The 10317-nt window shown below is 39.1% G+C and overlaps 1 protein-coding gene across 1 annotated transcript in view; it reads right to left on the bottom strand.

Moving 5' to 3' along the window:
• Window positions 1–545: 545 nt before the first annotated feature.
• Window positions 546–10317, bottom strand: part of ZDHHC2 (zinc finger, DHHC-type containing 2) — a 34176-nt gene continuing 24404 nt past the window's right edge. The window contains exons 4-11 of the mRNA XM_015418746.1: window positions 9703–9823; window positions 5649–5817; window positions 4695–4815; window positions 3623–3755; window positions 3392–3518; window positions 3164–3256; window positions 1370–1479; window positions 546–597 (exon numbers count right to left, since the gene is read on the bottom strand). Coding sequence (XP_015274232.1) covers window positions 557–597; window positions 1370–1479; window positions 3164–3256; window positions 3392–3518; window positions 3623–3755; window positions 4695–4815; window positions 5649–5817; window positions 9703–9823 — 915 coding nt within the window. The 3' untranslated portion in view covers window positions 546–556. The remainder of the gene's footprint in view (window positions 598–1369; window positions 1480–3163; window positions 3257–3391; window positions 3519–3622; window positions 3756–4694; window positions 4816–5648; window positions 5818–9702; window positions 9824–10317) is intronic.

Raw genomic sequence — 10317 nt, 5'->3', positions numbered from 1 at the left:
ATAGACAGGTTATAAATACCTGAAGTGCCAATGCGAATGCAAAAAACACCCTTATATTGCAAAGGATTAAGTGTTGTCTTTTATGTATTAATGAAAGATTTCCTGTTTTCCCATCCTGTAATGTTCAAGGCTTTCCTTTTGTATTTTAACAATACTTTGGGTTAACCAAGACATTCTTTTAAACACATCAAGAGATGACAACAGGTCTTGTATTTCAAGCAATGATATGGAGACAGCTAAACTGGGTCTTGAAATATCTTCTAAGCCCATCCACGCAGCAGTGGAGTGGAGCAGCTGGTTGATGGATGCTGATGTGGTGGAAGAATCCCTCTTCCTCTCAGCAACAGTTCCAACTATAAGAAAGCATTCAAGCATACTGATTTGAAAAGGGAATACATTAACTGAATGATGTGCCTGACAAATTCTCACAGATTCTTTGTCTGCATGTCAGATTAGAGTTATGGCCTATAAGGAGGTTACAGAGCATCCCAACGAAGTTTATAAAACCATCACCAACTTACCTTGAACAGCCAGGATACTTTTTAACTTGCATGTGCTAGGTTTCATTTTCCATAGTTAGTGCAGGATTGCTCATACCTTGGAAAAAATAAAACAAAGCTGTTAAAGCATTTTTTAAAATGGAACAGGGAAATCAAATTGTCCTTAGACAAGATCTCTCTTTTGAGGTTATCCTTGGTTCATAAGTAACTTCTGTCCTGGGTCTTGTATATAAGGACAAAAACAACAACAACCACCCCAACTTTCAGCAAGAGAAACAAAGTGGAATAATAATTCAAGAGAAATAAACAAGGACAGAGAAAGACCAAGTAGGTACCAGTTATGACACTTGTGAAAGATAGCAATGATCATTGCTCATGTCTGCTGAAGGAGGTGTGAAGGAGGCACAGAAAGCAGGGTATTCTGCTGCTGGGAAGCCACTGCCCCAAAGACCCTCTTCTCTAATGACCACCAGTTCAACTTCTGAAAAAGGGTGAACTTGGAAAATGCCTTTTGCAAATTGGTTCCTATGGGAGCAGACTTGGCTGTCCTTCAGATAACTTGGTCCCAAAATCACTGTTATCAGGTTTACCCTGTTTTATGTGACTTTTTACCAAACACAATTGGTTACTGAGATGTCATGAAAGAATAAGAAGGGTAAAGAGATCAGAGGATTATTATAAGTGGCTAGCCATCATTTCTCCACTAAGAAATACTGAGCTTACAGGATATTTAAGATTTCAAATCAGTACAGAGTTTGAGATGTGCAAGAATTCACTTTATTTTCACTGTTGATGGAAATTGTTTGATGCCTTAAGCCTATAAAAAAGCCACACTTAAAAATATTTCAGTATGTAAAAACCCCACTTACCAAGTTTGTTCTTTTCAATACTTGCATTCGTTTCTGTCCAAGACTGAGGGTCTGTAAGAAGGTGGCTTTGAGAATCTCGTAACGGCTTTGCAGGAAAATGGTGATTCTCACTATTTGAAAACAATAAATTATGAAAAAGAAGCAGAAGATCTTAATGAACGTCTTGTAAGACTACCAAGGTGAGGTGGCAAGAAATTTAACTTCAAATATAGGTCACTCTTTATCCCATAAATATTCCAAGTAAGTAACACCAGGTCTTTAGTGCTAGGGAGCTGTATACAAGGAACAGGCTTAGGGTTTCTGTTGCTGAAGAAAGCAAACAGAGAGGAATACTTGCCCTCCTCATGTTATCAGGGAGAGATGGTCCTTTTGCAAAGTTAATGCAAGTAGTTATAAATGAGCTATTGTTTTCTTGTTTGTTTAATAAAATAAAAAAAAGTTTTAGTGAAAATAAATACAAGAAGCCAAGTGAGAAGGAAGCTCAGAAAATAATAATTCTAACTTAAAAGGCTGAAAACAAGCTGACAACATTGCCCCATATGGTATCAAACAAACCACAATGTATTATAACAACATAATCAAGGGACTTCCTGTATTTAGCATAAGGTTAATTGACAGCTGGTGTTAATGATGTTGAGAAAAAGACTGGTAAAATGAGAGACTTCTTTACATGATATTCTCCCACCTCCACAGAACAGCCCCTATGACTGCCCCATGGCATGTGGTGTTGACTACATGGAGTATAATTTAAAATATCAGAACGCATCTCCTGGGGTTCTTTCCCACTAACTAGTTACTGAGCTATCACATGACTAGTGGCTTTCGCATGATACCACACGTGGCGCTCGTGGCCACAGAACACGATGGAGTCTGGCCTGCAGCAGCAAGAACTGAAAACACATCAAGAAATCCATCTTGTATTTTTAGCTACTAAAAACAAAGACACATTGTGCAAAGTACACTATAAACATCGTTCCTGAATCAAAAAGCTCCCTGTCTGTGATATCTGACTATCTCAACATGACAGACCTTTGGGCTACGTAAGCAGAATACAGTGGCACCAGGCTAAAGCTGCGTAAAGAGAGAGATACTGTGATTAAAATGATTACAGCCATCAAGCTGTCTTGCAAAACAGCAAGATGTTGATGGCTGATGGAGAGAGGAGCTGAAACATGCTACTGAGAAATATGAGAGACGAGATGCAAATTAGGGTATTATAGGTATTTTCGATTTTTCTTCCCCCTCCTTAATCTTAAAATGTTCTTCTGATCAACCCATTCTATTCCCTCTCTGGGCTAGAGGACAAAGTGAGGTAATCAAAGGTAGGGGTTTTTGATGGTAAACATTCCAAATGATAAACCTTAATTAATATATGAGAAACGGAAGGGTGTAGGACTGATATTAGAAGAAAATGGTCTCTAAAAATAGACTGCATAGGATAAGAGTCAGTTGTCAATGTTCTTAAAATTTTATCATTTGCATTTTTAAAATGTTCTAACAGCACACTATGCTTTGCCATAATTCCAAATTTTTCTCATGCTGCATGAAGTTGCATGTGGGTAATTGTACAACTGATGCAAACATGGATTTTGCCTTGTTTTAGTATCATACTAAAGAATGCTATCTACATCTCTGTACAAACAACATTGTACCTTTCAATGTTAGGAAAGGATTACGTATAAGACCGAAATCCGTTTTATAATACTCTCACAAACATTTAAACTATACATTTACCCCAACCAAGATATAAGAAGTTAAGCAACAACCTTTAACAAGAAAGAAATATGGATTTACTTTTTGTTTGAAGAAGAGTGTCCAGAAGGAGTGGAAGCTTGTTCAAGATCTTGAGTAACAAGGCATGTAGGAAAGGAGCAGCCATCCCCTAGGCTGTAAAAAGAAAACAAGATTAAGGAACATTTTACTTTGAAAAACATGTTTTAAAAAATCAATTTTCAGTGTAAATATTAGCTTCAGATACTGTTTAGCATCATGGGAACAATTCTCACATAACAGAATATCTACCTAGAAAAAACTGGCAACAACCAATATTTTTTCTCATCTCCAAAGACTTGTCTTAGATTTTTGCTGAAGCCCAAGCTAAATCCATTCTTATCTGTTCCATGCCGGAAAATAGGTGCTCTGAACGCCTCTAGAAAAACAAACACATGTTTAGATTTCCTAACATGTTCAAACAGAAATGTGTGTGTCAGGGGACAGGATAGATTATAAGCCTAACTAAACAAAATTACTTACCTAGTGTTGATTTATTTTTGCTGACTAGCCAACAGTGATATCCAAAAAGAGAGGATAAGCTGATAGAGAACATGGCTGCGGCAAAGAATAAAAACATGATATGGAACTTGGCTTGAGTATCTGAAAGGCCATTCTATAAAGAAGGGAAGAAAACAGAGTTGTTGAAATGGAGAACACAATTACTACTTTAGCTGTATAAACACAGCTGTTATTGTTGTTGTTGTTATTATTATTATTATTTTATTATTATTATTAAAAAGGGTTGACTCAACTTGACAACGTGATATTATCAAGTCTCAAAAACCGATTAAGGTAACTGGCACTTGGTATACTTTATGCTGGAAATTTAAAGATACCAGAACACATAGTTTCTGGTGAAGTAATTGTAAAACTGAAAATGCTGTCATCAGTAATGTTCTTGTTAATGTCCACAAAACCTAAATAGGTAAGTAGCTGCAATGAGTAGCGTCCTCTTTGTAATTACAAATAATCTTTTTTAGATGTGGCCAGTTCTCTAAGTGGCACCACCTAAAGACCCACCTAGTGTTAAAAGCTGAAGTTGTATAAAATACCCCAAACATTGTTCACGGTTATTGGTAGACAATACAAGGTGACTTTAAGTTCAAGTGCCAGTCTTTCAAAATGTTACAAGAATACTTGTTTTTTTGCCTCTTGATACAATAGCCATGAAACTCAAGAAAATCGAAACAGTTTAATTGGTTTGGATAGTATGCTATGCCTCCACAGTAGGACAGAACTTTATTTACTAGGACACTTCTGCCCCATTTTTCTCCCCAGTGAAGACTGATCTTTCCACTTCTAGCCTGCAACTTATTATATTGGGGGGAAGGACCACAGGAACAACATAGAGGACTCTGCAGTGGTTGGGGGGGGGATCAACAAGAATCTTTGCCCTTTTGTTTCTTCCACTGGCCTGCAGTTAGCAGAAGGCACAGTTAAGACCCAAATCATGGTCTAGAAACTGTTTATTTAACAACATCAACTGTATCAGTCAACAAATTTACATTTACAAATCTAAACATCTTAAACCAAGAATAGCTTTAAGACTTACTGTCCAGAATTTAATAAAATACTGTAAATCAGTTGCAGCAATGAAAAGGCAGTATAACAGAGAATACGCCAAGAAAAGGAGGAAAAACTTGTAATTGGAGAATCCAACGCAGTTGTTCACCCTGGGGGGGAAACGATACATCATCACTGAAAATAAACACATATATAATCACTGGTTTCTTCTCATCTTGAGCCTTCACTTGTGAATCCAAGCCTTTACATCCCAGCTTAAACAACAAGGCTTGGATTCAAGCACAGCGTTTCTGTGGGCAGAAGGATTTCTGCCCACAGCATGACTTTCTCACCAACCCCCCCCCCTCCACCATAGTTAAAAATGCCCTCTTAAAAGCTGCTCCAGAGCTGGATCCAACCCAGTGAAATGCCTCTGCTGAACGAACTACTGGGTCCATAAATCTACTTATAATACCCTCTATAGTCATCACTGGATTTTTAAGTAGTGACACAGCGCTTGGTACCTTCAGGTGCTTTTTGTCAGCACTTTTGTCCTAGGAACACACAGTTATTACAGTGGACCCCAAGAAAGTTCACTTGTATTTGTTCAGCAACTGAATTCTTTTAAAAAAATCTTCCTCCTCCAACAGCCAGAGTAGATAATTCTACCCTCCTCTCCCTAACATTCTGTGGACTTTTTATTTACTTATTTTAGTTCTAGACTGTGTGCTCCTTTTCTCCAACAAAGGTATATACATCTATGTTATTATTTTTTTTAAAGGAAAAGGCAGCAACCACACTCTGCCATAACTGCAAAAGGGGTACTGCCCCTTCAATTGTATAAAGACACTCTGTTACTAGTAGTAAATCTGAGCTAATGATACTTCTTTCACACTAAAGGCAAACACACTAAGAGCAAAACGATCCTCATCATCTCAGGGAAGGCATTTTATTTCCCAGCATATTATCTAGTCTAAACAGTGGAAGTAATATGTTTACTCACCAAGGGCAATGATGGTCCATTTTCAAAATACATCTTAAAAAGACAAATGACAAGTTACTATAAGGCAAAACCGAATTATTATTATCTGTGTCATGATTCATGGTATTTACACAGAAATACAAAGGCCTTGCTTGACTGGATAAAATGCTCACTGCACCATCGTTCATATCTATAATTTGTTGTGTAGAACTTACAGTGAAAAGGTGGATGTTCTTCAGGGCCGGAACAGAACAGTTATGCTACATTTAACTGTACCGACATGCATGAAGTCTTATTGGGAGCAGCTTCTCAGACCACTGTCCTCACCTATGGTAGACTCTGAAACTATTCACTTCCCGGTAGGTTTGCTGAACTGAGTAAGACTAATTGCAAGTCGTTTCAGAATTTCAAGAACGGGTAACGGCAGCCAAGGATCCAAATCAGAATATCACAAAGAGTTTTTAAATGAATCCTCCTGTTAGTGCTGATTTTGATGTGACTCATGTCTATTTAAGAAGAGAAGAAGAGATTGGATTTATACCCCGCCCTTCACTACCCAAAGGTGTCTCAGAGCGGCTTACAAACTCCTTTCCCTTCCCCTCCCCACAACAGAAACCCTGTGAGGTAGGTGGGGCTGAGAGAGCTCTTGGCAGAAACTGCTCTTTTTCAAGGACAGCTGTGCCAGAGCTTGCGACTGACCCAAGGCCACATCAGCAGGTGCAAGTGGAGGAGTGGGGAATCAAACCCGGTTCTCCCAGATTAGAGTCCGCACACTTAACCACTACACCAAACTTCATTGCCTTTCTTCCCACTGGGGGATCAAAGCGGCTTATATCATTCTCCTCTCCTCCATTTTATCTTTGTAACAGCCCAGTCAGACAGAGTAAACTGAGAGTGTGTGACTGGCCCAAGGTCACCCAGCAAGCTTCCATGGAAGAGTAAGGAACTGGACCTGGGTTTCCCAGATCCTAGTCTGACTCTCTAGCCACTATACCACACTGGCTCTTCATTGCCCCACTCTCTGTATCTTCCCATGCAGTGAGAACCAAGAGTTCATAAAATCATTAGGCGTGCACAGATCTCATATGATGCGAGACTGGCAAGATCCCTGCTTCAAGCACAATGGCCGAATAAAAAATTCAATGCAAATCACTCGAATTTCTCATAAATGACACATTTCTGAGGAAGCCCTTACTACATAAACAATTTGTGTCAAAAAGGGATTTTACTTAAATGTTGAATTATGAGATTCTGAAAAATTGGGAAAACGGAAAGGAAGGAGCCCTATAGTGTCCTCAGTTTTAAATTTATTCTATGTATAGCATAAAGGTAATGTTGCTGGACTAGGTAGACCACTAGTCTGACTCAGCAGGGCTCTTATAATGTATGTCTGGGGGGGGGGGGGGATCTAGGGAACCCTGAAGTGAACAGAAAGTTGCATTGTCTTCTCACCCAAGCTACAGACCTGCAAACTGCCTTTCCTTCAATAAGTCATAAGACTTAAGTGTGCACATCTACCAAGCGTACCATACTGTGCAGCTCTAAGTTTCAAACAGAGGCTGATCACTACTAAACTACGCTAAATGCAATAATCCAAAATATGAAGGGCACAATTACGTGAGCAGTTACTCAGGCATAAGACCCGTTGAGTTCAATTGGTCTTACACATGTGTCAATTATGGCAGGATTTCACCTTAGGGAAATAGGTATTATTTTAGACGGAAAATAGTTCTGCATATATAGTAACTATGAAATTTCTTCAGTAGTCCATGGTGGTATTTTAGACATGTATTTTGCTCAGCCGAGAGTAACAATCTTCCAGTAACATTTTCAGGTATTTCAAAGTGAGACAGGAGTGGGACTCGCTATACAAATGGTCCCCACCCCTCACTTCAATCAATCCAAAAGTATACCATGAACAAATGGTACCATAAACTCCTGAAAGGTCCAGAAGAAATCAAGATTATACTACCCTTGTGCATCTCAAAGAATGGATCTTCAACTAGGGCAAACAAGTCCTGAAGTCAAACTGAGTCGATAATATATTGCCCCAGTATTGTTTTTATTAAACAGGAATATCTTCTCTAACTTGTATCTCTAAAATTACTGATTTCTTTATTTTACAGCTTTGTATCATGAAGAAAGACAGGCTAAATTTGTACATGTTAACAAATCTATAAAATAAATCAGGGGTCCCCAAACCTTTTTGAGGCTGTAAGCACCTCTGGAATTTTGAGAGGCGGTAGTGAGCATTACACCCAAATGGAGGCAGAGTCAAACCCAAAATGGCTGCTCCCAGAGGTGGAGCCAAACAGTATACTTCCCTCCTCACACCTCCTGGAAAGAAGGAGGAGAATCAATGGTGGCTTCTGCAGAGGGTGAGAATAGGTACCCTCCTGCACACGCTGCAGAGCAGAATGAGCAGTGCAAAAATGGGTGAGAATGGCATCTGTACACCCTGTCCCCACCTGACACTGCAGGTCAGCTGGGAAGACAAAAAAGACTAAAGGGGGAGAAGAATGCAGAGCTTAGCTCTACCCCCTCCCTGTACTGGCTGCCGGTAGAGGGTCCACATAGTCACTCTCTGTTCACAGCCAGCTCAAAGGAGAAAGCCTTGAGAGGCCTGTAGGTCACGCTCACACTGAGCATGTCACTGTGCAAGAGTTCTCTTTCAATGTCAGGGCATGTTGCTATCCATTGGGGAAAGTAAATAAAGTTCTGTCCTACTGTGGAAGCAGCAGATTTTCCATGAAAACATAAGAACATAACAACATAAGAGACGAGGTAAGTAACTAGTAGGCATCATGGTGCCCATGGGCACCATATTGAGAAATTCACTGTTAACATTAATAAAGTTTTTATTTATGGTACTTTTTAATTTTTTATTTTGAAACACGCAAGAAATAGGAAACAAATTTAAATTAACAACATTTCCCCAACAATTATGCCCACCAGATGTTCAATATGCCTTCTTTCTGCACTCCTTATCTATCGCCCTCTTAAGCATTTGAAGGTCTCCAGCTTGAGATTGCCTTAGCTGGATCAGGTAAGTAGATTTAGTTCAAAAGTATATTAAGATAATGGGGATTTTTAGGTAATATCCCCTTTTCAGAGAAATATTGTATTATGGGGTACCACAATTTCGTAAATCTTTCACAATTCTTAGGTAAAGGTTTCCCTTGCTCGAAATCCAGTCGAATCTGACTCTAGGGATGCGATTCTCATCTCCGTTTCCAAGCCGAAGAGCTAGCGCTGTTCGAAGACGTTTCCGTGGTCATGTGACCGGCATGACTAGACGCTGAGGCGCACGGAACGCTGTTACCTTCCCACCGAAGCGGTACCTGTTTATCTACTTGCAATTTCTTGCTTTCGAACTGCTAGGGTGGCAGGAGCTGGGGCCAGAGACGGGAGCTCACTCTGTCATGCAGCACTCGGGTCTTGAACTGCTGAACTTCCAGCCTGCAGTTCAGCGTCTTAACCACTTGAGCCACCGCAGCCCCATTCTTACTGCAGCACAATTCTTACATTAATATTAATAAAGTTTTTACTTATGGTACTTCATGGGTAAATACTGTCAGTTTATTACTAAAGATTGTTGTACCAAAATTTAGGTGGTCAGCATGGGTCAAAATAATCAGAGCCTGGGTATTTGTGCCACCTCTGTGAACTGGCTCAAGATGTTATTGTCTATGCAACAGGATGAATGGTGCTCGCATAGTGGCAGTATACACCACAAAATGCATGCTACCATTAATGTCAGGGTAACTGCATTATGCATGGTAGTCACTAATTTCCACATACTATAGGAAGACAAACTTGCCCTTTGTCTTCCTCAGGACAACGATATGCTGCAAAAACTGCATATATGAAGATCGGGGTGCAGGACATATCACATGAAATTTTTTTAAAAATCATTACACTAAGCCTCCAAAATGCTACTAAGGACTTTTAATAACTATAATTTAGGATTAGCATGGCTATCCCAATATAATTTTAGATTGCATTGGAGTATTGGTTAGCCCTCTTCTGGCAAATACAAAAATATATCACAACACCACTACTGACAAGTGTTTACCTCCAGACAATGTTCTTGTATAGATGGGGAGGTCCTTGGCTGCTCTCTTCAACACGTCTTGATGGGTTTCACCTCTAGGTTCTCTCTCCAACAATTCTTTGTCTGCATAGGTCAGGTGGAACTGGGGGGAAAATGTAATTGCTAATTATTAGCAAATCAATAGGTAACATTTTCACACATCCTAAAAAGCAGAGTTAATTATATGGCAGATTATGTGAACAGTAATAATTAGACATAATTAGAAATAATGACGGATTACTCCATACAGTTTTCTAGTTAGATGTTACCGTATTCATTTTGTTAAGTATGTATTCTGGGAATACAGTTGTGGTTGCCACTGAGAGGGCATTCACTTCTTAAAGCTACAGATGGCTGATTCTTTTATATTGGGTTTTGTTTTTTTAAATCCCCCCAATGTATTTTTAAGATATTTTTGCCAATCTGAGCCTTTTTCAGGGTTGTAGAACGATCTGTCTTGTCTTTTCAGGGCTCCAGTCTCTGAATGTTGGTAGCCATAGATTTTGATATGCTGATGATGATGATGATGATGATGATGATGATGATGATGATAATAATAATAATAATAATAATAATAATAATAAATAAAGTACCCTA

This window comes from Gekko japonicus, unplaced genomic scaffold (genome assembly GCF_001447785.1).
Source record: "Gekko japonicus isolate JY-2015 unplaced genomic scaffold, Gekko_japonicus_V1.1 scaffold854, whole genome shotgun sequence".
In the NCBI taxonomy this organism is placed as follows: Eukaryota; Metazoa; Chordata; class Lepidosauria; order Squamata; family Gekkonidae; genus Gekko; species Gekko japonicus.
This window is presented reverse-complemented; position numbering and strand designations above follow the sequence as displayed.